Genomic DNA, 27,240 nt, shown 5'->3' on the forward strand with positions numbered 1-27,240 from the left:
CAGGCCACCTTTCATGGCCAGGCCGTCCCCTGTAGCCAGACCACCCTTCCTGGCCAGCCTACATTTCATGACCAGGCTGTTGTCCTTCCTGGCCATGCCTGTTCTTCACACTCTGGCCACCTTTCACTCCTGTACTGTTCTTTGTGGCAGACCTTCATGGCCAAGTTGTCCCGCATGGCTGGACACCTTTCACATCCAGGCTGTCCTTTGCAACCAGGCTCATCCTTCCCAGCCAGGCCATGTTTCATGGACAGAGTGTTGTTCTTCGTGGCCAAGCTGTCCACCATGGACAGGCCACCTTTCACATACAGGCTGTCCTTGGTGGCCGGGCCCATCATTCCTGGCCAGACCATTGTCCATCGTGGCCAGCCTGAACTTCATGGCCGGGGACACCTCCCTGGCCAGTCTGGCCTCAGGCAGCCAGGCCAGGCCCTGCCATGCCCGCTGTGTGCCCGTTCGGAGCAGAGCAGGTCGGAACGGTGCAGAACGGGTCAGTGCGGAGCGGAGCGGTGCAGAGACGGTCGGTACAGAGGGGTCAGAGCGGTGCGGGGCGAAGCGGGTCGGTGCGGTCCGGAGCGGTGCAGAACGGGTCGGAGCGGGTCGGTGCGGTGCAGAACGGGTCGGTGCGGTCCGGAGCGGTGCAGAACGGGTCGGTGCGGTCCGGAGCGGTGCAGAGCGGGTCGGTGCGGTCCGTGCCGCCTGTCGGCGGAGGCGGTGGCGAAGCCGCGCCCGCCCGTGAGTGACGGCGGCGGCACTTCCTGCGGGCGAGCGGCGGCGGCGGGGCCGGAGCCTTTGTGCGGGAGCGGGAGGAGGGTCCCCGCGGCGCCCCGCGGCCCCGGGCGGGCGGGCAGGAGCGGGGGAGGCGGCGGCTGCAGTGCGGATACCGGCGGGGGAGCCCCTTCCTCCGCCTCCAGCGCCGGGAAGGACAGAGGAGGCGCCGCCGCTCCGTCGGCTCCGGACACCAGGTATTTACCGGCCCCTGCGCTCCCGGGGCCCGGCGGCGGGGCAGGGGCAGGGGCGGCCGGTCCGCCCCGCCGGGCGCGGGGGATGCGCTGCCGCGGGGACCGCCCGGCCGGGCCCGGAGCGCTTCCCGCGGCCTGCCCCGCACAGCCCCGCACAGCCCCGCACAGCCCCGGTCGCCCCCCGGGACACACCAGCCCGGGCAGGGGCGGCTGGGGCCGCGGTAAAGCTGCCCTCGAGGTTTTGGGCTCGTAACAGAGCGGTCATATCCGCGCTGGTGGAAATAAAGAGGGGTTTGGGGTTGTTCTCCCCCCGGTCACCAAACTTCCTCTTGGGGGGTTCACTTCCCTTTGGGGGGCTCAATTCCCTTTTCGGGGGGCTCTGCCCGCTCCTCCCCAGCTCCCCCGGGGCCGGGAAGGGTCGCTCGCTGGGAAAGGGGGAGATGCTGAGATTGACCGAGAATCCCTCTGTCTGGGAAAGCTGGGCTTCTGCTGCCAGTTCCCATGGGGATAGAAAAACAAGGCTTTACGCCATCATTTAACAGCTGTCTTTGAAACTCCTGGCCTCCTAGGGTTAATTGCACTGGATTTTTTTTCCGTCGGAGACTGCTCCCTGTTTAGGAGTTAAAATCCTGGTTTTGTACTTACTGGGATGTTGATCTTACAAAGATGACACACTTCAGCGTTTCCACATAAAACCCTAGAACATTAAAACGTTCAGATTCAATTGCTCTTGAATAGGCATCAGGCAATGTTAAAAATGTCTTTGCTCCTTCAGATCTCTCTGACAAAGAATTTGGGAACTGTCTCTTATCTCTTTCTTGCACCATTTTCTTACCTAGGTCTGTTTTCTGTTTACAAGCCTGAAGATGGCTGCTGCTGCTTCCTGCAATGTGGAAGAAGATGAGAGCCTGAAGGGATGTGAACTCTATGTTCAGAAGCACAACATCCAACAGATTTTAAAAGAGTGCATTGTAAACCTTTGCATAGCAAAGCCAGACCGACCCATGAAGTTCCTCAGAGAACACTTTGAAAAATTAGAAAAGGTCAGTGATTTTCAGGTGGCTTTCAATTTTCCATTTTTAAACTGGAAAAGATTGTTTAAAGAGTTTCCAATAATTTGGTACACTTTTTCTTTCAAATTTTTAATTATCATGAAACTGTGAAAAAGTAGACTGTTAGAAGAAAAGAAACCCAACCTTTCATTTGCTGATGTCTAATGTAATATTGGCTATTGTTTAGAATTTTCTGTGCAATATTATAATTCCTCATCAAACTGCACTTGTTAAAAATGACCCAAATTGTTATGATCATACTTTGTGTTGTGATATGTGGTATCCTGAACTTTCATCTGTGGGAAGAACCTTCCTGTGGGCACAAAACATGTTGTGCCCTGTTTATTCCAGTGCCAGGTGATGCGATTTTCCCTTCCTCTAAAACTGAACAAAATCAGGGAACCAGCCAGTTTTGAAAATCATTAAAGCAGTTTGCTATTTAATTTCACTGCTCCCTCCCACCTGCAGTACTTATCCCAGGATTCTCTGACAAGGGATGCATTCAGAGAGACCTCACTTACTGTGACTGTCTTCTTAAGCACCGTAGAGGGGGAAACATTTTAGAACATTCCCAGACAAATTCTTACTAAAGCCTATGGGAGTCTTTGCAGGAAGAGCATGTTCTGTGAGCACAGCTTTTCCCTGGGGATGAGATTCATCCAGAAATAAATGGGAGCACAGGGCAAGTTGTTGGCTGTACAAGTCCTCAGCCTGCCAGAGAATTTATTCATATACTTAGTTTAAGAAGAGGATTATTTGCTTTTTTTTGAAGGAAACATCTAAAGTTTGTAGGCTTAAGAGATAAGTTTTATGTAGTTTCTTCCTTCAAGAGGCAGAATTTTATAAGGATAGAGTAAGAACAATAATAAACAGTGACTAATACATAAAGCTGGTATATTACCAGTGATGTAAAGCATTTTAAACATCTCACTGTCTGCTTTTCAGACACATTTCTGTATAGGTGAGTATATGCCAAATTCATGCAGTTTTAAAAGAACCCATTGTGGTGGCAGCCCAGTAAGAATGCCTGTGACATCAGAGAGGGGTAGGAAGTACAAGATGGTTTTTAATTCTAATGCTTATTATTAAAAAGAAGCAATCTCTTAATTCTGCATATTCTAAAATTCTGACAGCCAAGACCCATTTCGAGAGAGTCAAAACTGTTGAATTTACTTTATTGTGTTATGAGTTCTTATCCATCATAATGAGTGCAGTTTTGGACTTCCAGAAAAGAAGGATAAGCACCATCTTTGAAAAAAAAAAGGAGTTAAAATATGCTGTAGTATTTTGGAATATGCTTCATAGCTAGAGGAATTGTACTAGGGGAGTTTGGCTTCACTGATCTAGACACAGTACATAGAATTGAAGCAGGAAGGCAGTTCCTACCATTGAGAAATTCTATATTTTTTCATTTAATCTCCTATTATTTCCCAAAGAACAGCGGGTACCAGAACGCTGTAGGACATCAATCAGGATGCAAACACAGAAGCTGATGGATATCACTTGTCTCAAAATGGAAGGAGATGATTTAGAAACAACCAGTCTCAAGGCATCAAATGCAGAGAATATCACAGTTACTGTGGGAGGAAACAATCCTGGCACTGCCTCTCTAGAGCAGCCTGGGGGGCTAAGCCTGCTGAGCCTGAAGGCTTTAGGCTGCTCCTGGAGGTTTCCTGAACTGTAATTCTTGTTCCTGCAACAGTTTGACTTCCTTGTCCAACCATCTCTGAGGGCTTTCTTGGGATGAATTGCACTGTGGAGCATTTTCTACTGCAGAATAATGTTTTGACTTGGTTGCATAATACCAGTTGAAGGAAGGCTTGTAAAGATAGAGAAATTCTTTCAGTGAGTTTTATCCTGTTTTTATACACTTGTCATATGCAGCTAGTTTGAAGAATCATAATGGAATTGTTAATTTAGCAATTGTTAATTAGATTTTTGTATGTAAGTGAGCAATACCAATATGGCAAATTTGCTATTAGCTCCTTTAGTTTTGATCCTGTGCAGGGAGAGGAATGAAAATCTTTGGGTTTAAGCATGATTTTCTAAACAAAGTCATGCATTTTTCCACCCAAGTGTGGTATTTTGGGCTTTTTTTCCAAACTCATTAAAACAGACAACACGTTCCACTGAAGAGAGCAGTAGAATAACAGTTTATCTGTCAAAAAATCATGTGGGCACTTTGGAGATGAAGTGTAGGATATTTTTCGAGTGGTTAAAAAAGGAACTCATGGAAAATATGAAGAGCTTGATCCACAGCAATATACTGGAGCTACCTCAGAGGTGAATTTAAAAAAAAAAAGTGTATTTCATTTTGCTAATTCTTAGCAAAATCTCAAAAAATCAACTCATAAAAGCAAGATTTATTGTGATATTCAAGATCAGACTGGATTATAAATGCTTTTCACCTCACTTCTGATGACATCAGAGTTGAGTCCATTGCCTTCAGCCCACATCTGTGCTGCTAAATTAGAATGGGTCAGGGACTAACCCCTGACCCCACGGCACTGACTGGCCCCAAACATAATTCTTAGGTCTAACAGGTCTAGGAGCAGGTTTGTTTTGGCAGGAGTTGGTAGGAGCAGCTGAGAACAGAACCAGGGAATGATCTGATGGCTGTGGGATGTGGACTGTCTTGGGCTGGTGCTCAGGCCCATGGCTGGGCCCCTTTTATTTCACAGTATGGACATGGCCTGAGAGTGAGAATGTGAACAAATACTTAGGAATAAAGTGCTGGAGATTGAGGTTTGATGTTTGATTTCATGGTCGTCACTTTCAGCTGGAAGAGTGCCCAGGTTAGAAAGAAATGCCCGATGCCTTTCTAAATTTGCAGCTTATCTGTATCAAGTAAAATATTAAAAAACCATGAAAACTCTGAAAATAGTTGTAGGAGAACTTTAATAGATATTTTTCAGTTCACTTAATACTGTCAGGACCTGCTTGTCTTAAGATGCCAGTAATTGCTTGGAATCAGCCTATATTTCTATATACTGAAGTTTACAAGTCTGTTTTCATATGTTGTGACCTACAGACTTCAAGATGACATCTACTCTGATCACATTAACAGCTACTTTGTAAAAATCTGTAACATGCCCTTGAGCACAGAAAAAAATTGAAAACAGTTTAGATACTTGAGATTTTAAAAACTGTCATGTTTCCTTTAAATTATTTGTTTTATGTTCCCCTGTGACAGTATAGAATTTCATGTTGGTGGATGGGGTGAGGAAAGCCCTTCCCTTTGGGGCATTAGTTGGCTCTTTTAGAGTGTGGGAATAGATGTTAGCTAAGAAATTGTGGCATTATTTAAATAGCTGTTATTAGGTCCTGTTTACTTGAGGACTAAAGAAGGTATAGCAGAAAAAACAAGGAAACCATATTTTGTCTCTGGTTCTTACTTTATGTAGAAAAAGTTAATTACTAAGAAGTTACAGGCAAAGCTTTGTATTTTCAGCCATATTGAGACTGCAAAACTTCAACTGGTGTCAGGCTGTTTAGTGCCATGATTATATGATCAAAGGTGGAGTTGTCTTGCCAGGCTAAGCTTGACTGTTCAGAAGGAAAAAAAAAATTAGAATAAAGAGTAGAACTAATGAAGAAAATGGCACAAAACAAGGGGAGGCAGCAGGAACCTGCAGAATATGTTTAGGCATTGCTGAGTGCTTTGCTGAAGCCATTTTGCACGCAGTGTGTTTCAGAGCAGTGGCTGTGCTGGCTGAGCCAGGCTTTGCTGGTACCTTCTGGACCTGAGCTCTGTCCAAATCCCCTCTGTCGCCCTCAGTACATACAGGAAATACTATCTTGCTCTAATAAAATTATTGTCTTGGATTGCGGAGGGTTGGCAGTTTTTATGGATGCTGCGTGTCTTAAGGCACCACTGGAAAGGGAATTTTGGGAAAACCTGGACCGAACCATCTGTCATTGAATAAATTGCCCTGCCCCACGTAGCTCCTCCTGGCGGCGTCAGCCGGTACTGCAGCCCGGCGCTTGAGTGACAGGTTTGCTGAGAACTGGCATCGAAAAGAAAGGGTGCAGTAAACCACAAAGTCACTCACTGTTAGTAAAATACGCGGTATTTATTTATCGTAAAGAGTTTCAGAACCAAAGGCATTCGAGCACCAAAATTTGAGCATTAGGCGTTTCTTCTGCGACAGCGTTCTCTCTCAGTGTTTACATTTTGTCCCAAGAGGAAATTTTTCAGTCAGTAATTTCCACCAGAACCTGTCCAAGCCAATAAAATTCGCTCTTATAAGTACAGGTGATGATGCTAAGTATAACTCATTCCTTTCAGGTAGGCTGGGGAGAGGCTATGGATTGGAAGGAAAATCCTGTGGAGGAAAAACTATATAAAAAAAATGCATTAACTAAGCAGTTTCGAAGACTAATAACACAAATACTTCAGTGTCTTTCAAAGCTTGCAAAGCAAGCTTTGGGTGGTATCTGCTCAGTGGTCAGAAATGAGGGTAAAGCGTGAGGGAATGTACCTGAGCTACCTGAGACACTGAGGAAGCACAGTGCTGGGAGCACTGTGTGACTGTGTTTCTGAGCAGGCTTGGGCAGCCTCTGCTCCTCTTCTCCTCTGATATCAGTACTGGGAAGAGCTGGATGAAAATTGGCTCAGGTGGGACCTCTGTGATTGCTGCAGTCAGCCCCAGGCAGTGTGAGAGGTATCAAAAACAGGGGCTGTGTTTTGGAACGTGACCTCTCTTACTTTACTGTGAGATGAGGGTAAGAAAGTAGGGAAGAGGTGGTGATGGGTTGAGATACTGGAGACACTGGGGAGGGGGAAAGACGAGAAGTGTTAACAAATTGCAGGAGGTAAAAGGATGCCAGTAAAGGGTCTGCAGAAGGTCAGTGATGCAGTGTGAGTGTCATAGAGTAGGTGGATTTTTGGCAGAAGAATTTTGTCTAGATGTGAAATTACGAATGAGCTGAGATGAAGAGAGGCCACAGAGGATATAGTAATAGTAATCAAAGTGGTGGATAACTATGGAGTGGGTAAACACATTAGTGGGAGGAGTGGATGTTAAAGATATTTCTTAGAGATGCTGTAGAGGAAAAGGCAGCACATCCTGTGGGGAAGACAGTGGAAAAATAGTTGGGATTGTGTGAATAATTTCTGATGACAAGGCTGAGTGATCATACAGATTGTCCGTTGTGGCAAAGATAAGACTGGAAAGGACATTAAGACCTCCAAAATTTCTCCTGCTTTCAGTGATGGCATCAGTCAGTCCTGTGCTTCCAGCAAAGTGAAATGCTTTGCCTTTGGCCTTTATTGGTTGCTATAAATCATCATGTCAGTCTCCAGGAGTGGTGGGTGGGTGTTAGAAACCTTCCTGGATTGAGAGCATTTCCTCTGGGTCAGTTCCAGTGCAAAGAGAGATTAGTTACCTGTGCATGAACTGCACATCCTGCACATCTTCTGTGGATAATCCATGTCTGTCAGTCAGAAAACTTTATGAGTGCGCTTGAGGGGGGAAAAAAAAGTCATTTAGGAAAGACTTTTCACAGCTGTAGCTAGGTTTTTGGTCACTGGTGACATGGTTTGAACAGAAGTGGGATTAGATTACAGATATATGAAATACAGTTATTGCCACACAGCAGCACTGGTTTATAGGTTTGGGGTGTGTTGGACTGTGGCAGTGACACTGGGGGCTTCAGTCAGTGGTGCACACCTGGTCCCCTACTGCCACTTAAGGCTCCCTAAAATATATGACATGTCCAGTGGGGCTGACAGATGTGACACAGGACAGCATGAGACTTGTGTCCTCAGCTGCAGCCAAAATCTGAGCAAGGTCACCCAGAATGGCACTGGACCACAGTCTGGATCAGACCCTACAAGTCAGGAGCTTCTCCACTGAGGCCAGGGAAGGCACTGCTGTGAAGGGAACAAGATGCTCAGAGAGACTTGGTCAAAGGCAATTACTCTGTCTTGCAGTTGTGTCTTCCATGTACTTTCTCATTTTAAGGTGGACATAATTGGGCAATGTGGTTGTGAGTTATCAGTGCCATCACAAGAGAGAGAGAGGGAGCTATCACTTGTTGTCATGACAACAAAAGATGATGAGGTGTTTACTTGAAATTGAGTTCCACACAGGGATTCACATCGAGCCGCGTCTGAAGATCCGTGTTCGAAGAACTCTTCTTCACACAGTTGATTCCTCCTTTAAAATATTGGCTGCATCTGTGCAGTTTTTCCCCAGGATATATGGAAGATGGCTCTCTGAAAGCTTAACCCAGGACAGAGCACATACTTTTATTTCCAAAAGGCACGCTTTAGTTCAGGAGTGGGGATCCCACCTAGACTCCAAATAGCGACGTATGGAAAAGCCAGCCAGTCAACTGTCTGCTGTTTATGTAAAAGGAGTTTGTAGTGAAGAGACTTCCTTTTGAAATGAATCACACAGTAACTCACTTTTATAATCCTTTAATATCTTTTTGGGCTTCTAAAAGTATTTAAGTTTAAAAGCATGCTTTGTAGTATTAATTTTATCTCACTGAGCTTTCTTTTGTGTATAAATCTGTGCTGGGGCAGAGGAGGTATTATTTATTAATTCCTTGGAAGTGCCTTTTATGCAATGTGTACTGAAAAGGAAGTGTGTATTTGATATTCAAATGGGGCAAACTACTACCCTTCTCTCTGAGTAAATATACTGTGTATAAAAAGAACTATGTGAGTGCTGCATACCATTAGTTAACTGGCTGCCCTCTTGTTGTACTTAACCTTTTAGTGTACTTTCAGCTGCTACTGTTCAGAAAGGTCTTCATTACCTTTCAGTTAAGCCTATGACTAAGGTGCATTTGATTTTGTTCATTTAACATAAAGAAAATGTTAACAGTGCCAGAGATACCTAAGCTACAATAGTCAGCAATGTTATTTGAAATTCTTCAGTTGTAACTTTCATTTTGAGTCATGAGATAAATGAAATACAATGATAATATATAGCACACGTTTGTTTTTGAAATATTTGTGTTTCTACAAGTGCCTGATTGTAGTTAAGGAGAGACAGTCAGAGAGGTGTAGGGAAGAAGTTAATAGAATGTTTAAGTAGGACCTGCAGTTCTTACATGATAGGAAAAATCTAGATGAGTCATTTTTTACATATCTAGTGCTGCTATTTGAAATTTGAATGTAAAATGAAAAAGTTTCAGTAAGGATTTAATACATAGGAAGGCAAGTTTTTTTCCTGTGTTTTTTTTTTTTTTTTTTCTGGTTACAGCACTTAGCTCAACTGTGTTATGGTCTGGGAGTTATGTTATAATCCCAATTTAAAAAACCTCAACTGATCTCAGAGAGAACTTGGTACTTTTTGAGGCAGGTCAGGATCTTGAAAAGTCAGAGCTTTAGCCAGCCCTTTACCTTTTATCTCTGAGCTTGTCTCCTAAATATTTCAGTAGTCTCTTATTCAAAACAAGAATGTGTGACTTGTTACTTTGAGTCAGTCAGCATGGGAAATACTGTTCAGTTATTTAATTCAAGTAGAAATAGTGCATCAAAGGCTGGTGTCAAAGGCTCCTTAGGTTAAGGAGAGGGACAATGTAGGTGATGGTCAGGAAAGAAAGTGGAATAAGACCAGAAAAGAAAAGTGGCATGTCTGGATTTGTCAGACATTTGTAAACATCAATGGCAAAACATATATTAATCATCTGTTTTTCTTGCAAGCTTAAAAATTGTGAGCTTGTGCCAGTTTTCTGGTGTCACACCTGATGAGTTACTGATAACTCATTTCCTCTGTCAGTGAGACCAACTGGCTGTGTTGATAATCTGCCACTTGTCTAGTGGTGGTGCTCCCAGATGCTCCCTCCTCCATCGACTCCATATCTTAGCTCTGCCTGGAAAGTCTCACTGGAAATTAGCTGTGTGAGATGGGGGCCAGGTTCTGGCACCCTGTCGAAGGAATGTTGGTTCATGGGGTGTACAGGGAGCTCAGCATTGCTGTGTTTTCTTTTGGGTAGCCTGCAATGCTGCTGATCTGAATTGTCTGAGCAGCGTTGGAGTTGCTCAGGGAGCCATTGGATGATAAGTGGATACTTGTACATCAATCAACATAACACTGAGGCTATCAGGGTGTGGGTTTTGCCCACAGCTATGTAGGAGATGACAGCAATAAAATACTGGGCTGCTGCTGCACCAGAGAGCCTTCTTACAGTGCTTGTGTATCTCCTTCATGTGCCCTTTACTTTCCTGCATCAGACAAGCTGAGAACAGAACATATGGTCCATCCCAGCTCCAGTTCTCCTCTGACTTTAGGGAGGATCAGCCAAGACTTGAATGAACCAGCCAAAAAGGCACTGATGAAGTAGTGAAGGCAGTTTGTTGTGGTGTGTTGTGGACAGGATGTCAGGCTGAGGGGGCACCAGGGGGTGAGAAGGTGGGCTGGGTCTGAGCACACAGGCCCCTGTTCCTTTTGGCTGACAGATGCAAAGGGAATTTTACTCCTTTCCCTCGAATCCCAGGAAGCTGAGGGGTAGAACATGGGGCTCTGGGAAAATACTATAATTATGGGTAATCTTGTTTGTCTCACTTCTTTAGAAGTCAAATGCAGCATATGAATTGACAAAGTCTTGCAACTCTGATGTCCTTTATTGGAGGTTTTCTATACTGTTTCCTGCTCTTGTTACTTTCTCTACAGGGATTCCCCTTCCTATTTTATTGCCCGTTCCATGAGCATGAAATTTGGAGAATAACCTTCCTATTGGCCAGCTGGTGCTAGGCCAGCCATCATTTTTCATAGCCCTCTGGAACCTACCTTGGATCTTATTTGCTTGGAAGTAACCCCATTGATTGTAAATCTGTTATATGGCAGAAATTCTGGAGTAGGGAGCATCTTTGTTGTTTCTGGTGATAGTAAGCTTGCAAAGCAGAGCAAGATGAAGAAACCTATCTAATATATTGGGGTGTGACTTCTGATATGTTATCTGTACAAGAGACAAAGATATGTACAAGCCAACTGAGAAAATAACAGCTGTGCTGTTGGAGAGTAAGCAAAAGAGGCTTGTTGGTTTGCTTTCTCAGCCAGGAGTAGCTGCAAAAATATGCTTGCAGTTTATATACATTGGTTTCCATTATGTGTAAGAAAGAGTTGAACAGGTCAAGTACTGGAGTGATGATACCTGTACACACACTGTAGTTAATGCTGCTCACATGGAATTTTTCATTTTCCTCCAGCATGTGTAAATTGACAGTCATCCAAACGTAGGAGTGAAGGGCTTGCTGATAGTCATAAAAGAAGAGTGAACTGAGTATATCCAACAAGGGAGCTACATGGGTAAGAGATGTTTTATTGTCTCTTTTTGCCTTGCAGGAGGAATGCAAACAAATACTGGCTCGGCAGAAATCCAGTTCCCAGTCTGATTCTCATGACGATGAGATTTCCCCTCCTCCTCCCAACCCAGTGGTCAAAGCCCGGCGCAGGAGAGGGGGGGTCAGTGCAGAAGTGTACACTGAGGAAGATGCTGTTTCTTACGTCAGAAAGGTAATGTGTCACCATCTCTCTGGTTCTGAGAGGTACAGCACAGTTCAGTGGCTCAGATTTTGCTCATAATTTGGACTCACGGCGTCAGCCTGTAGGGTGTGTTCTCACTCCATCATGGGCGTGGCTTGACCATCTTCACACTCAAGTTCTTTTGCTGCATCCTTGACTAAGTGCTTTCACCATCAGTGGGGCTTCAGCATTTTCTGTTCCTTCCTTTTTGAGATGTGCTGCTCATCTGTTTCCCCATCTAACAGTGTCAGTATTTCTCAGCTGTTTCCTTGATAATCACTGACCTCAGCATCTTCTGAGTTTGGTCAGAACCTCACACTTTTGGAGAGCAGCTTTTTTATTGCTGAATTTCCTGCTTCCCCCCCAAAAAAAAAAAAAAAAACCCAAATGAACTCAATTCTACCTCAAGTTTTCTTCTAACCTAAGTCATTTAGGTTTCCTCAGTGTGGCTCTCCACACTGATTGGCTACCACCTAACCAGATTTTGGAAATCTGTTGACCATATTTGGGCAATTTTATGTGACTGTTGTCTTTGAAGGAATGCCAATCCCAAATGAGGTAATTTCTTCACTAGGAGCTCTAATTTGGGCTTCTGTTTTTTTTAACTGCCTTTTTCACAAAAGTATCTAGCTATGTCGTAGCTTTGAGATCTCTTAATAACTCTGCAAAATAGTTTGAAGCTGTCTAAAGCTTTCAAAGGTTATTAAAAGAGAGATGTTACAATAGCATATGTCATGTTTGTTTAGGGAACCAGGCTCAAAATATATTTCATAAGGTTGACAGATGCTACTAATGTGCTTTTGTGCACGCCTGGAGTAGCTTTAACTCAAAGAGCTTTTTCTTTATGGGAATACATTTTGTCAGTCACTGTTTCTTGGCAGAATACTTTTTGCCTTTGCAGTCAGATGTGCTTTTGTCATCCACTTATGATACAAGTTCACTGGCTGCTCTGGGCACTTCTGTCCCAAGAAACAAAGAATTAGGAGAGCCAGTCATCCTTAAAATAAGTATAGAGGAGTATTCCTGTGGCAGTTAAATAATTCTTGCATGTATACAGTAAATTTTAACTGCACTGTGGTCAAGCTATTAATGCCCTGCACTGTTAAAAAACTTGCATGATACTTCAAAAGCCACTTCCAAACACTTCTTTCTCCACAGTTCACAATACCCCCCCTACAAAACCTCCATGAAGAGATCATGTTTGTTTGAGCTTATTATGGGTTCCATCTGACTCTTCTGAAAATCAAAAGAAATATTCCTCCCTACCCTCTGAGTAATTCTGTTATGTTTATAGTGGAACCTGAAGTTAACTTTGTTTTCCTAATTTTTCGACTATGATGCCATTAAGTCCAGACAGTAGCAAGGATAGGCAAGAACCAGAAGCAGCAATACAAATCATGTTCTGTGATTAAGGTTATTATGATTTTAATATCCTAGGAACTGACTGAGCTTAAATAATAATAATTTAGGGGACAATTTCTTGTAAAACCACAGATGCTGCAAGGAGTATGGAACTAGCATTGGAAGAGTTTGTGTCAGTGCTTTGTCTTCTGCCATAAGCAAATGAATCCCATGGTGAATCCTATGGATGTGTGTTTTTAACAGAGATTTCCAGAATACAGAAATAAAGGTAGACACTGAAAGGACAAATTGTGAAATCTTAAGGGGTAAAAAGCAAGGCAAAGGTTGTGTTAGACTATTGGAAACAGATGGAATTTTAGATAGTAGTCAGGACTAACCTCTGACTTGAATTCAGGTGTTGGATAGAAACACATCTGGGTCATAAGCCAATTTGAATGTTCCCCTGAAGGGATGGTGAGCTATGGAATGAGTAGTGCTAAAGGCAAGGCAGTGAGTTAAGTTACTGGAGAGCAAATCAAAAGAGATTTAACTTTGTGGTTTGAGCAAGCACATGGCATGGCTCCATTCTGGGGAGCACTGAGGAAGATCCCTGCGGAGGGTTATTTTGTTGCTTCATTCCTGAACTAGAGAAAGCAGTATTTGTCAACACATCTGGCATGACATAATAAACAACTAATAGAACAGGAATCTTGCTCTAAAGAGAGTTATCAGCTTGAAGAGAAGATTCGGTATTACTTGGAAGAGTGATGTAAGAAACGGTTGGGTGATTCTTCCCAGCGCTGGATTTTGGTCAGATGCCTGGTTACATCTCAAGAATCTCTCCCCTGTTTTCTGTGTCCCTGCCCCAACAGACCCACAAAGCCTTGTGGCTTTCATTGCTGCAAATTTACACTGAGAAAGGCTAGTCTGTGGTATTTCAGAATCAGCCAGAAAGGTTGGAGTTGAATGTCTTAGTGATTTGATTATCTACCATTTTGGCTCATCAGCAGTAAGCTGAACAGATTGGATATTCTTTCTTAATAGAGCAAGAGTTCAGGACTGCAATTCAATCCAATGTTCATTTGATAGGGTAAAAACCAAGAATAAGATAATGGCCAAATGCTTGTTTAACACTGAGGAATTTAAGCTTTTAGATAAATTAGATTACATATCACTCTGATACAACCATGCAGTTTATACATATATACTCCTCTAGACTTAATTTCAGTAGTCTAATGACTACAGCAGTCAATACAAATGATGTCTAAAGCCAGAGTTTAACTTCAGATCTTCACAGTACAGTATTTCCCCGTGAAATAAATATAGATAATTCTTTGTGAGAACTGATTCTACATCACTTTTACCTTTTACCTAAAGAAATGTTGCTAATTCCCTAATTTTAGAAATAGGTTGCTTCTGATATTGTTGGGGGGGGACCCAATATGAAATATGTTTTCCTTAGTCCAAGAGATTTGAAAGGAGACTACACAGCTGCCAGTACCTGCTAATTATAGTATTTTTTGGATATCCTTCTCCCCACTCATCCCTGATCTTATATTTCTTTTCTAGGTGTCATTCTGAAAGCATAAATCCTTATGCTCACATTATCAAAACTGTAATTCATTACTTTCCTAGTAGCTTTATATTATAGCCTCATCCTATCTCAGTATTTGAAATCAAATTGCATCCATTTCCTTGAAAAATGGAATTTTCAATACATTTCACGATCTGTGAAGAAATACAACCAGGCATGTAATTACCCTTCATTCTTTCCTCCACAGGTTATTCCAAAGGACTATAAAACTATGACTGCTCTGGCAAAGGCCATCTCCAAGAATGTGCTCTTTGCTCATCTTGATGACAATGAACGAAGGTATGAGGTGCTCTATGATTTAAAGGAATATCTTGGTCTGAGGACAAGAAATTAAATTAAATTTTAACTCAGGAATTGAAACTACTCTCACTGATGCATTTGAGTCATACTAGGTGCACCCTCAAAAGCATTTATGGTATTATGAGAGAGGGTAAAATCACAAACTAAAAAAGAACAAGAACAGGTGTTAGAATGTATTCAGACACATGTAAAATTTTCAAATCAGCTGTGCCTGATGAACTTTATTCTATATTACTTAAAGAATTGGCTAAAGCATTCTCAGAAGCATTTGTCATTCCTTCTGAGAACTCGGGGAAGATAGGTCAAGTGCTGGAAGAGAGGGAAAGAAAAAGCATGATGTCTGTAAAGAGGCAAAAGAGAATTACAGGTAAATTATTTTGTTCTTTGAAAAACTGGGACAAAAAAATTATATTTAAGTACCTGAAGGAGACCAAGGAGTTCAGTTGCAGCCAATGTGACTTTTAAAAACTTGAAAATATCTTTCTAGAACTGAGTAGCAAGTTGTGTAGCTGGGGAAGACACAGTGGAGGCCAAACAACTTGACTTCTAGTCACGTTTTTGGCATTAATGTGTATGATGGTTTCATAAAAAAACAAGGGAAGCATTTCTTCAGTGAAACCACCATGAAGTCTGTGCAAAACTGATTGACTCGCCATAGCAAGTAGCAGTTATCACTAGTCCATCATTCTAATGGAAAGATATATTGAAGTGTGGGAGGGGTTGGTCTGCTTTTCATCATTATTGCCATTAGTGACCTTGGTGGAACAGACAATGAGTGTTGAGTTTTCAGATGACATAAAGATGGAAAGGGCTGCTAAAACGTTTGGAGACAAGAGTAGAATTCAGAGTCATGAATTATGCTGACAGGGGGAAGAAATGTTCTAGTAAAAGCAGGATGAATTGTCACTAAGTCAAGGGCAGAGAAGTATCCTTAGGCAGGGAGAACACCTTTATAACTATAAGACAGTTTTTCAGTTTTGGCACTTCCTCGAAAAACTACGTGGAGCTTATTGTGACTCATCCTCTGAATAACAGTCATTAATGTCAAGCTATTTTGAAAATACTAATGTTTTACTGGAGTAAACAAACAGAACATACAAGACAAGTCCTGGTGTTGGAAAGATTTCGGCTGTAACACAGTGCCCAGTTTGGGCACTGAACTTCAAGAATAAACAGTGGGAGGAAGTTCCTAGAAGGGTAGTGGGAACAATCACAGACCTAGATAACATCACTTCTGAAGGAAGAATGGGATTGGTTGCCCTGCAGAATGAATGTTGGGGCAGAGAGATGCAATAATAGCTTATAATTGTGTGTGAATAATAGTATATGAGGAATAAACTGCTGTGTGGGCCAGAGGGTAAAGAGTAAGGGATTTAAAGTGCAGTAGGAGAGAGTCAAGTCAGATCCAAGAAGAGGTCCCTGAGTGCCTGGGTAGGTTGTGTAGTCTCCACCATCTGAGGCCATTAAGAACAGATTAGACTGTGGTCTGCCAGGAATGACATAAGCAGTGTCAGTCCTGCCTTGCAGCAGACACTGATGTGGGGAGGTCCTTGCCAACCCCACTTTTCTGTGCTTCTATGGTTAGAAAGAGCAAAAACTTTGTCTGTACTGACGCTTTTAGTTCTGGCACAGAACATCAGCAGCACAATCCTTTGCTGGGGCTACTCAAATCCTTGCAGTCAAAGCACGTTCCAACTGTGCAAATTTTGCTCCTTCTTGCAGATGTTTACACAGTTTAATTACTTTGCAATCTTAATGGTACCGCGTTAACATGCAGATTTCTGGAGTAATTAGAAGAGGATTAACTTTGCACATTTCTTCTAGCTTTTTCTCCCACAGCAGAGAATTCTTGTACAGAACTGCTGTAAATCCTGATTATACTGTCAGCATGCTGACGTGACAGGCACTGAAAGGACAGGTTTTAGGGCTGGAAAAGGGACATTTCAGTAACATGTTATCAAAGTAGAGTGAGAGACAAAAACTGAAGGAGAAGGTTTTTTTATTGCACTGTCCTGATTGTACATCATGATCATGTGGTTTCTCCTATCCGTTCCCTGTGTCCCTTTGCCTCTGTCAGGCAGACTGTCCTGTCATGGATATATGATAGGAGTGAAGAGATGTGCACAGACTCCCATGTTGTGTTGTAGACTCTTTGCTTTTGCAGCCCTCCAGCTATAGCTTGACCAGGTGTATTCTGCCTTTGCTGTCAAAAGATTTAGAAACTTCTGGGTTCTGCACTGGAGCATATTCATCTCTATACCATCTCCCTGCTCGAGGATGTGTTGATGGGCTTCATTCAAGCCTCATGACAAGCACAGCAAGGTATTGCTGACATTGGAAAAAAAAAAAAAGAAGGAACTCAGAAGGATGCATGCATTCTGCTCTGCAGACAAGACTGCAGTGAACAAATAGGTTGTTCTCTTTTTGTATTTAACTGAGCTCACTCTTGACATCGTGCTCTATTGCCCTTGTCTGGTTGTGTTTGTCAAGCACGGAGAAGTCAGCAAGCTGGAGCATCCCATCACCATCACTTCCAGTCTGCATCTTGTTGATGCAGATTTGAAGTTCAGTAAAGCAAGTGGTATATGACTTTGTTTGGGCTCTGGGATTGGTGGAAAGCTAGGCGGGGTGATTTTGTTTTCTGTTCTGCAATGGTGGTGTTGGTGTTTATTTTCCTCAGCGCTTTCTACACTGAAGACAGTGTCATTGTTTCATCTAATTTCATCTCTGGCCAAATGTGGATGGTGTTCAGGTGTGGGAAGGATGGACTAGCAGGGCTTAATTCCTCATTTAGAATGGATGACTCTTCCGTTTTTCCTTCTCTGAAAAGATATTTATGTCAGTCTGCTCTATGGCTGTGCCACCCGTGTGACTGGTGTTGCACTTGCTGCTTGGCAGCTCTGAAGCTCCTTATGTCTGACATAAACCCTTATTCATAAAGGCAGAGTGTAGCATATTATCTCTGTGTCAGAGATAATATTTTTCTCCAAGTCTTATTTTATATCACATCTTTTCCTGTGCCGTTCTTCAAACAGGGTTGCCATCTATGCCCTGCACACACACACAGAGTCTCTGGTGTAAAATGATACTGAAAAGTGCAATAAAAGGGAAACTGTAACTGCAACAGTACTAAAAGCAGCAGAGCTAGTTACCAACAACTTTTGCCAAACTGTTCAAAAGTTTCTAATGTTATAAAGAACAGTGCAGCTCTGCAGAGTGATGTGGCAGTCCACTGTTTTCCCATGGGACTTTTCCACTAACTTCAAGCAGATCTTGATTAAAGTCTGGAGTAAGGTCCTGGTTCTCTCAAAGACAGTGGCAAAATGCCCATTATCTGAAGTGGGAATGGGCTTTTAACTGTAAAGGAGCTGCTGTTCTCATTTGCATAACCAGGAATGCATGGCTCTTTAATTGTGTTTCCACACATGTGCACCTGATGTGTACTTTATGTGGTCCCTCCTTTTCCTAGAGCTGCCTTGTTACATGATCACTGGCAGCAAGACCTCAGATTTACGTGGATGTATCACACATTCATTATCCAAACCTTTTCTTAATTGATGAGGAGTTAGCTGTAAAAAGTTAAAGCAATATCAAGGCTTCACAAGATTAATTTCTTATTGTGTTTTAATAGGTATAGGTATATTTAATGATTTGATTTTGATTGAGTAGTAAAATATTGTACATATAACAAAAATACTGGACTATATTAAATTTTCTGGGAAATACTGACAGGCAGTGTAAATATTTATAAGCTGGGGGGGAAAAAGGGCTGGTAAGAAGGTGATGGGCTTAATTATGAACAAAACAGCTTAATGAGTTGCAGAGAACACATGGATGTGTATCAGTGAGCCTACCAGCCCAAACTGAGTTGCAGTCTGTCAGAGGAGCCTTATGTCATATGTGCATTGATGGAGTTTTCTTCCCTGGCTGGGAGGTGTGACAAAGCCCTTTCACTTCATTCCAGGTTTGGATGTCTTTACTCTGCAGTCAGGATGTGTTCAGTGCCTGGGTAGTGAAGCTTGGATGTGATAATGCTGTTCTATCACCTTTCAGGTCCACAGGCATATGTGCTCTAACTTCTCTCTCCTTCTCTCCCCCACCCCATGTGATGACATAGGGTTTGTCCACATGTTCACATGGGGGTTCTGCCCTTTGTTCTCTGTTTCTTCTGTGCTCTACTTCCTTTGTGACTCCACTCAAAATCTCTTGGAAGAGATGGCTCCAAAAGGGTTTTGTTAGGTGGGCAGTGGAGCATGTTAGTTAAAGCTCAGAGGTGACTGCAGCAAGAAGTTCTGGAAAAGCATAGTTCATACTGGTGTGCAAACATCCTGCAGAAGCTGTGGAGATGGTCACCAAGAGGACAGTTTTCCCAGGCAGAGAGTGTTCTAAAGACTTGCTAGTTATAATCACTGCAGGACCAGCAAGCCTGGTCCTGGCTTGGTGCTCATCAAAGCCTTACATATGCACAGCCCTGCAAAACAGCTTGTGAAGGAGCTCCTTGCAGCACAGAACATCTTCTGATGCAGAAGACCAGGCTGTGCACCCAGAAGAATTAGCAATTGTTCTGCAGTCTGTTCAAGGATGAACTAGCCTTGAGAGAAAACGTCTGTGGAGCTGGACCTACAGCCAGGTAAGAGGCGTTCACCCTCTCCTCTGTTATACTGGGGAAAACTAAAATGTCTGTGAGGGACTTCTGCGTTATAAATTCAACATTTTTATAGGTGATATTCTTTGCAAAAGTTTATCTTTAATGTCAGTTGAGGGCAGAGGCCATCTTGTTTCTCTTGTCTTCATTGCCCTTGTGATCCAAGAGGAAGTCCTAGCAAAAACAAAAAAAATTGAATAAAAGCCTTGATGATGGCATTTGTACCAAATAAAAAGACATCATAGTTGAAATTACAGTACTTATTTCAGAAAGTGCATCTCTATCTTTGTGATGTCCCTCCAGAATGCTGGTAGGAAGTCACACATAATAACATTCCAGTGTTGTCCTCAGTGGCCTGTGCTAGAGATTCTGATGGCTGGATAAGGGGAAGAAGTTCCTCGCAGATCTTATCCCTCCTGGTTCAAATGTGATTTCACGATTCAGGTCCATTCTGCAGACCATTAAGAGTTTGCATAAACTTTCCCCCTTCTTTTGGGCAGTGACATCTGAGAGTTTTGCATGTGGGAGAGATCAGCCGGAGGCGGCACCGTTGCCCTCCCTGCTGCTCTGGCTCCGGCCAGGCAGGGAAGGATTTCTGTCTATGCAAAGATACAATTACACCCATAACTTGGCAGCATTTTATTTCCTCTCCCACTCTTGGATATCCAGCGGATTAACGTCCTCTAAGGCCTCCTAGTTGTGAAACGGTGTATAAAGTCAAAATTGGTGACAAGGGGCCAGTCTGACTGACCTAATCTCTTCTAACCCAGCAGTGTAGCTACCACGATTTTTTATCATTCATCATGTAATGCTGGGATGCAAGTACACCCACTTGGCTCTGCCGTGATGTTGAATAGTTAAGGGGAATCAAAAGGCAGAAATTGTTCGTTTTCCTTCTGTGGATAAAAATAAAAAGTAGTTTTTCATCATTTCATTGACAGTATGCTCTGTCTGTACTGGACAGGGGCAAACTCTGAGAGGGGGCAGTGAGGAAGTTCAAAGGTGACCTGCTGTGGGAATGGAAGTTGGAACCAAAGCTGATGATTGTCAAGGAGGAGAAGGAAATATAACTGAAGCAGAACCAGTGGGGGAGAGAGCAGGACTGAGAGCAGCAGGAGTGAGTGTCTCTCCTGCTTTCAAGATGTCACCAGTGCCTGACTGCTCTGCTGAGTCATGAGGCACATCTTTTGGGCCCTGTTCAGAAGCTCAGTGGCCTCCTGACCATACAAAGAAGTAGAAAGGTTAAACACTCTCCATATCTGTATGTAAATGCTAAGTAAAACTTGTTCATCAAGAAGTAAAGAGGGTAGATAAATATTTAGCTAATGTCATCATTTTTAGAAGCATTTACTATTAATGTGCAGGCAGCTGTATTGCCTGCAACAGCTTTTAGAATACTTTTGTGTATTTTATTACTTGGATTAATAATAAATTTGTTTCTGTGAACAGTATACCGGTGTGAAATTGCTTTGGAAACAAGGAAATTGTATTTAATGCTTTTACTAAAATGCTGAGCTCTTATAAAGGTACAAAAAAAATACCAACAAATGATCTTGACAGGAGATAAAACTGCTGTATTTATTCCAGCAGCACACAGTGTTGCATTTACTCTTGTGTGTTTCCTGCATGGCAAATGTAGGAGAATAAAGGGTGTTTTTTATTGTCTGTGCCTGTTGGGGCCCAGATGTAAAGGTGAACATTGGCACTCATGCTTCATGTGCAGGCCAACCAAGACTTTACTTCAAGCAAAAATTCTTATGCTTTTCCCAGCATCCTCCCAAACATTGTGGAAGGCATATGCTACTGTGATACTGCAGATAAAATTGGAGACAAGTTGCAGATCCCATCATCTTACTGCTCCTGTTTCAGAAAAAAATGTTCTGTTACCTCCTTACCAAGAGTGTTTTAAGTAACCTGTGTGCTGCAGTTCAGGCAGTTTTATAAGCCATGATCCGTGGCAAAGTGGAAACCTGTAGGGACTTACTGAGTGTAAACATAACACTATTTGGAAGACATTCATTCCCAAATTAAGACTTCTTCAGCATCAAGATGCAATAGTGTTCTTAAAATGTATTAAGGGCTGCCACAAAGGAGAAATGAGTTATCATGTATCTCTGTCCCCTGAATACAAAACATCAGAATTAAGCTTAAATCATAAAAGATGATGATTTGCCATGTGTATGTAAACTATACACATGGTAATAATTTCCAGGGGTAAGGATACTTGAATAGATTGCAGGATCCAGAATTGTTAAGAACAGATTAGACAAATCTCTTTGAACATAATTTTGTTTCTCCTGTGTTTGGAGGAACTCTCTCTATTTTTTTAATTCATGGATCTCTTGGAGAAGTGGGAAACTCTTTCATTGTGCATATTTGTTTTCTCTTTTTATTTATTTATTTATTTGTTTATTTGAAGGATTATTGTTATTTTGTTCATCTTCTGTTTTCTCAGCTGGATGAATTCTCCCCATCTTCCTTTGCAGACCAGGTTCCTCAGACTCCTGATCATTTTTATTGTTCTCAGCTCTCTCTAATTGTTCCATGTCTTTCTTGTTTCTTTAAATTTTTCCCAGCAGTGAGATATTTTTGACTCCTACTTAGCATGTGATCACTGGAATCACTGGATCCTTTCCTGCAGAAATACTCCCTTGGCAGTGAATCTTCAACTTGTATTTATGTTGTTGGTCACCCCTATACTAATATACTTAGCTGTTGTGTCTTTATTGAAAATATATCTATTTTCTCAGACTATTTCTTCAGTGTGTAATAATTTTACATCCTAATGTTTTTTGAAGTGCTTGCAGATCCTTTGCAGTGAAGTATTGTCTTCGAATTCAGAAAACACACTCTCTATCTGGGTCAGTAATGACTTGGGTGGTTTTTTTCAGTACAGGCATAATTTATCATGAGAAAAATGGTTTTCTGTAGCTAACAGATGAATTTTAGTTGTTGTCCCATTGATCTTGTATTAAAATCTTCTTGAAACTTCTGGTGATTAGCGAATTTCAAGGACATTATTATTCCTATAAGCTTTATTCACTTCTGCATAATACCATGTTTTATTAAAGCACTGGCTGCAGGCCAGCTGGAAAGCCTCATATATGTGGAAGAAACCTAAGACGGCACCATTCAGGAGCAAGATATTTTAGAAACAGGATGCCACAGCTATGACATATTCATTTCACATCCTGTGTTTTCCTTGCATTTGTAACTTAACTCTTTTGTTAAAAAACAAACACGGATTTAGCTTCTGCCCATGCTTCATATATGCCTACAGTGTGCAGAGCAGTGCAAGAAAAATTCCCTTCCCATCATACTGCAGTGGTATTTCTGTATCTCCAGGAGTCCATGTTGTGCCAACATGGATGTTAAGGGGGGATGAGAAGATGAGAGATGAAAAGATGAAAGATGAGAAGTAAGAATAAGAGATGAGAGAGAAATTGCATAGTGAGGCATGAAGAGTGGGAGTGAAGGGCTTTGTTGAGTCCATAACAGGCCTTCCTTGGGTTATATATATTAGGAGTTTTTGTGAACAGGGTTGGACAGGTTTCTTCCCACTCCTTTTTGGGAGTAGCAAAAGAGAGAGGAGATGCAGCATCATCCCAATGCACACAGTGCAGATGCATCCTGTGAAGGTTTGTAAGGGTGTGAATGCCCCACCTGTGCTGGAATTCCAGGAGGTGGTCAGCAGAGAGTGGTAGCTTGGGGGCAGAAGAGGTGTGAATGTACAAGTTATATTCACATGTAACAGGTTCGTTACTGAAGAAAGTGGTGCAAAACCTCACTGTGTGGGGGATTTTTTTCTGATCCTCAGTCCTATTGGATGACAGGACTGTGAATTCTACTTGTAAGCAACCAAAAAAAGAGGAAACTCAAATCAACCAAGGCAACCTAAACAAAACTTTCCTTCTTTGGGTAACACCAAGGTATTTTCCAGGTAAACTTCCTGGCAATCCAGCTTTTCTTTGTGCCTTTTATGCCTTGTTTATGGCCTTGGTTCCTCATGGTATTTAAAAATGCTTGTTTGACTGTGAGTTGTTCCATTGACTTGCTACGGATGTCAAAGGAACTATTCATGTGTTCAAATGGAAGCACATTCAGTCCTGCTGAATTGGAGCTTGCCAATGAGGAATACTGCTTAAACTAGAAAAAGTTATGGATTTTGGAGACAAGAATCATCTGGCAGCACAGATGGAAATGAATCCAGGTAGAATTGCCCAGCCGCTTGGAAAATAAACGATCCAATTCTCCGTTGAAGGATTAGCTATGAATTTAGCACTGACTTTATTTTCCAGTACATCCATCTCATTTATCCAAGAATTATTGTCTTTAATTACCATTGTGGTGCCTGCAGGCAGCAGTCTTTAAATTAGTTATGCGAAGTTCTGCTCTCAGCAGTCATCAGGAGATTGTATCTGCTTTGGTATCAATCCCCTTACAACAGCCTGACAGCATCAGACTCTGTGCTAGGGATGTGCTTTTTGTGATGTCACTATTTGGCCTGGTGGGTAGGTTAGTCTCTTAAACAAAACTAAAAGCACACACATTTGGTATTAGTGGATATTTTTATCTGGAGAAACAAATACTGTCAATTCATAGCTTTTTAGAGGTTGTGATTCACCCCCAGTGTTTTGTTAGACAGTTTATATTCCTCATCACAAATACTGGCGGCGCCATGCCTAATGGTGGTTATTTTTATTTCTGCATAAAGCACTGGTTTACATATGGGCAGTATGTCACCCATTCTGAAAAACAGAGTTAAAGCAGAGAAGTTATTTGCATAAATCCTTTTTAGATCTAGAAAAAACAGCCTGAGGCAAATAGTACTCATGCATGCTCATGAAAAAATCTTGAGTCTAAACTTATCTCTCTCTCTCTAAAATAGAAAAATTATAACTACTGCTGAATTTAACAGACCTTGTAAAATTTTTCTACCACTGCAATATATGTGACCGTGCCTTTGTGCGCTTCTTTACACAACAATTAGCTGGCAGTGGTTCTGAAAATACATTACTCAATGCTAAGGCTTTGCAGAATTAAACACAAAGGTTGAATAAAAGAACATCCCCTCTTCTCAGCAAGTCTTTGTCTTCTGCATTGGAGCAGCTGGAAGCAGTAATTTGTCTTTGTGCGTGGATGAACAAGGGTTTATTTCAACTACAGCTCTTTAAAATGCTGCTTCCTTTCTTTTTGCCCCCAGAAGGGTTGTAGGTAACCTGTCAACAGTTACTCCTACTCTAATAAGTCTTCATTAAGTGACTGATTCTGCAACCTTGCATGGCTTTGAAAGCCTACGAGTCTTCGAGTGGGGGTATTACCGGTAGGTACCGGTACTGGAGGATCAACTCTGTGATTAAGCTGCTTAGTTATGCATTTAGGAGAGGATGTTCAAAGAGCTTAAAGGAACTAGATATTCGTGTTGATTGATATATAGTGGGAAGTGAATGTTTAACTCCTCTAAGGTTCTGTTGAAAATCCCCACCTTATGTTCTGGATGGTTAGACCTGTGCATTTCCATTATGAGATGACATCTGCTTAGTGACACTGTGTTTGGAAAGACAGAAAGAAACTGACCTTCAAACAAAAAATATTCTGTAATACTATGAGATTTAGTGGTGGGTTTTTTCTACATAGAAAGAGCGGATTCAGCTCAACAACCAGATGAAATTTCTCTGTCATTCCAGTGCACTTAATGGAAATACCAAGCGTAAGTTATTTGACTGTTAAGCTGCTAACTCTCTCCTAATGATAAAAAACCTGACAAACCCAAACAATGATTTAGTTCTTGTTTTACAAGTTCCTTACTAAAGACTTTGACCTGAAGTACATCGCATCTTGTGAGGTAACAGCTGGTCTATCATTGTCTTTGGAAAAAAGTAACAGTTGCTAAGATTTCAGGAAACAAAGATGGTCTTTGAATCAACTGGAACAGCTGTAAGAGACTGACACACCATGCACTGTCAGCTGCTAAATTCAGATATTCACACTGCCCGAAATGGGATACTTTCACCCTTTGGCACCACCAGATTCCTTTTCTCTCTCTTTTTCTTTTTTTAAAAAGGCAGAAAAAGAAATTGGGTTTTCAGTTTGCCTTTTGCGCCCAGAAAAAAAGCAAACTCCCAAACTATCACTTTCTTTGTAGGGATTTTATTTTTGATATTTATTCAACTTCAGATTTATAAGTCACCCAAAGACATGCTTGCTGACAGCTGAAATTTGCATTAGAAAAGTATAATGTGCTTCTCTGTGTGGTGCATTAAAAAGAAAATATAATAGTGCATATCCAAAAAACAGCATCAGATGCTATTTTAAGGCAATCAGCATCTTCCCAGTTTTGTCTGTGGAGACTGTATTTAGTTTAACAAAGCAGAATGAAGGTGAATTTATCATATCTAAGAGGGAAAGATAAATGATAGCAACAGTCTCTTTAACAGACAGAGGCATGTGAGATCCAAAAGCTGGTGGCTGAAGCTGGGCACATTCAGACTGGAAAAGTTTAGTTTTTCTTTTTAGAGTAATCAGGGAACTGATCCATAATTTAAATTAGCTTGGGATGTGGCAGATTTTTCCATAGCTTGAAACCTTCAGATCAAACTTGGCTCTCTGCTTTTTCTGGTTCTTGCAGCACTTTCTGAAGTGCTCCAGAATATTGTGGGCTTATTTTCAAAGATGGCAAAATGTGATGACATGAAAATTTATTTCACTTAATGAAGAGTCAGCAGCCATCTCTTGTGAACAAAACACTTGTATGGCTTCGGTACCCCTGAAAGCCGAGCTCTTGCAACTTGGAGCCCGACTGATTCTTGGAAGCCTGAAATAGGCACAGGCTGGGACTCTTGCTAGACTATTGTTTTGGTTCAGTTACAAAGGATGGGGTATTATTTAGGAGGCTCTGAGCTCTTGTAGCCTGTGTTAGATGGTATCAGGAAAGCTGTGCACAGCGTGGCTGATCTTGCTGCTGATGGAGAAGGTGAAGCACCCTGAGCCCTCTGCACTGCTGGTCAGACAATGAGACTGGTGTCTCAGCACTGAACACTCTGTTTTCTTGCCAAAAGAGCCATGCTGGCTCAAAATTTGTTCCTGAGTGATTTACTTCAGTATTCTCAAGCAGTGCATAGTGATGACTCCTTATAAAAACTCTTTCACTGATCACATCTAACCTACTTTCTTGTATCCTGTGCTGCTGATCCTGCATCGTCTGAGTAACTAAAAGATTGGCAATTATCATCACTGTTTGCAGAGTAAAGTTTAGTTTATTCTTCTCTTTGTGGATATGACTGCATGAAAGAAATAGATTTACACCATAACCCCAGAGGATTTGAAAGTTCCTTGCTCATGTGAATTAATGTCCCAGAGTAAGGGCTGAGACATAAATTGAATAATTTTCCAGATGTGATAATTGAGGTAAGCAGAATAAACTGCTCAATCTAGAGCTTTAATTCTTATTATTAGGAAAGCACTTTACTGTCCTGGTAGTCTGTTTTATATTTACAGTTAGTACAAGGTCCACATAAAGGCTACACCTCCTGATATCCCTCTCTGCATTTGCAATGAAAGACCAAGTCTGCTGTCATTAAGCCAAATTCCACCTCTGCTTTCCACATCTTTGTATTTTTCATCTGTCTGATATTCTGAGAGACATATTTGTCATGAAAAGCCAGGGAGAAACAAGGGAAACAAAACAACAGATTTAAATATATTCTGAATTTAACTTTGTCTTATTTTATTCTTTGTTGAAAGGATATGTAAGGAGACTTTGCTGCTACCTTTGAAATGCTTGCTCTTCTTTTCCCTAGCTGAGGCACATCATTATCTTATGAGGTGAATGGGAATTACTTTTCAGTATCCAGAAATAGACTTT

The 27,240-nt window shown here is 41.8% G+C and overlaps 1 protein-coding gene across 2 annotated transcripts in view; it reads left to right on the forward strand.

The window, feature by feature from the left end:
* The first annotated feature begins 763 nt into the window (after positions 1 to 763).
* Positions 764 to 27,240, forward strand: part of PRKAR1B (protein kinase cAMP-dependent type I regulatory subunit beta) — a 92,101-nt gene continuing 65,624 nt past the window's right edge. Inside the window, exons 1-4 of one of the 2 annotated variants that reach the window (XM_051781888.1) lie at positions 764 to 965; positions 1,802 to 2,005; positions 11,317 to 11,487; positions 14,619 to 14,710. In XM_051781888.1, the coding sequence (XP_051637848.1) occupies positions 1,829 to 2,005; positions 11,317 to 11,487; positions 14,619 to 14,710 (440 nt within the window). In that variant the 5' untranslated portion in view covers positions 764 to 965; positions 1,802 to 1,828. The remainder of the gene's footprint in view (positions 966 to 1,801; positions 2,006 to 11,316; positions 11,488 to 14,618; positions 14,711 to 27,240) is intronic. The other variant, XM_051781803.1, reaches the window with a different exon arrangement.

The sequence above is a fragment of the Manacus candei genome, unplaced genomic scaffold (assembly GCF_025592945.1).
Source record: "Manacus candei isolate 608988 ecotype Guabito, Panama unplaced genomic scaffold, ASM2559294v1 h1tg000002l, whole genome shotgun sequence".
Classification (NCBI taxonomy): Eukaryota; Metazoa; Chordata; class Aves; order Passeriformes; family Pipridae; genus Manacus; species Manacus candei.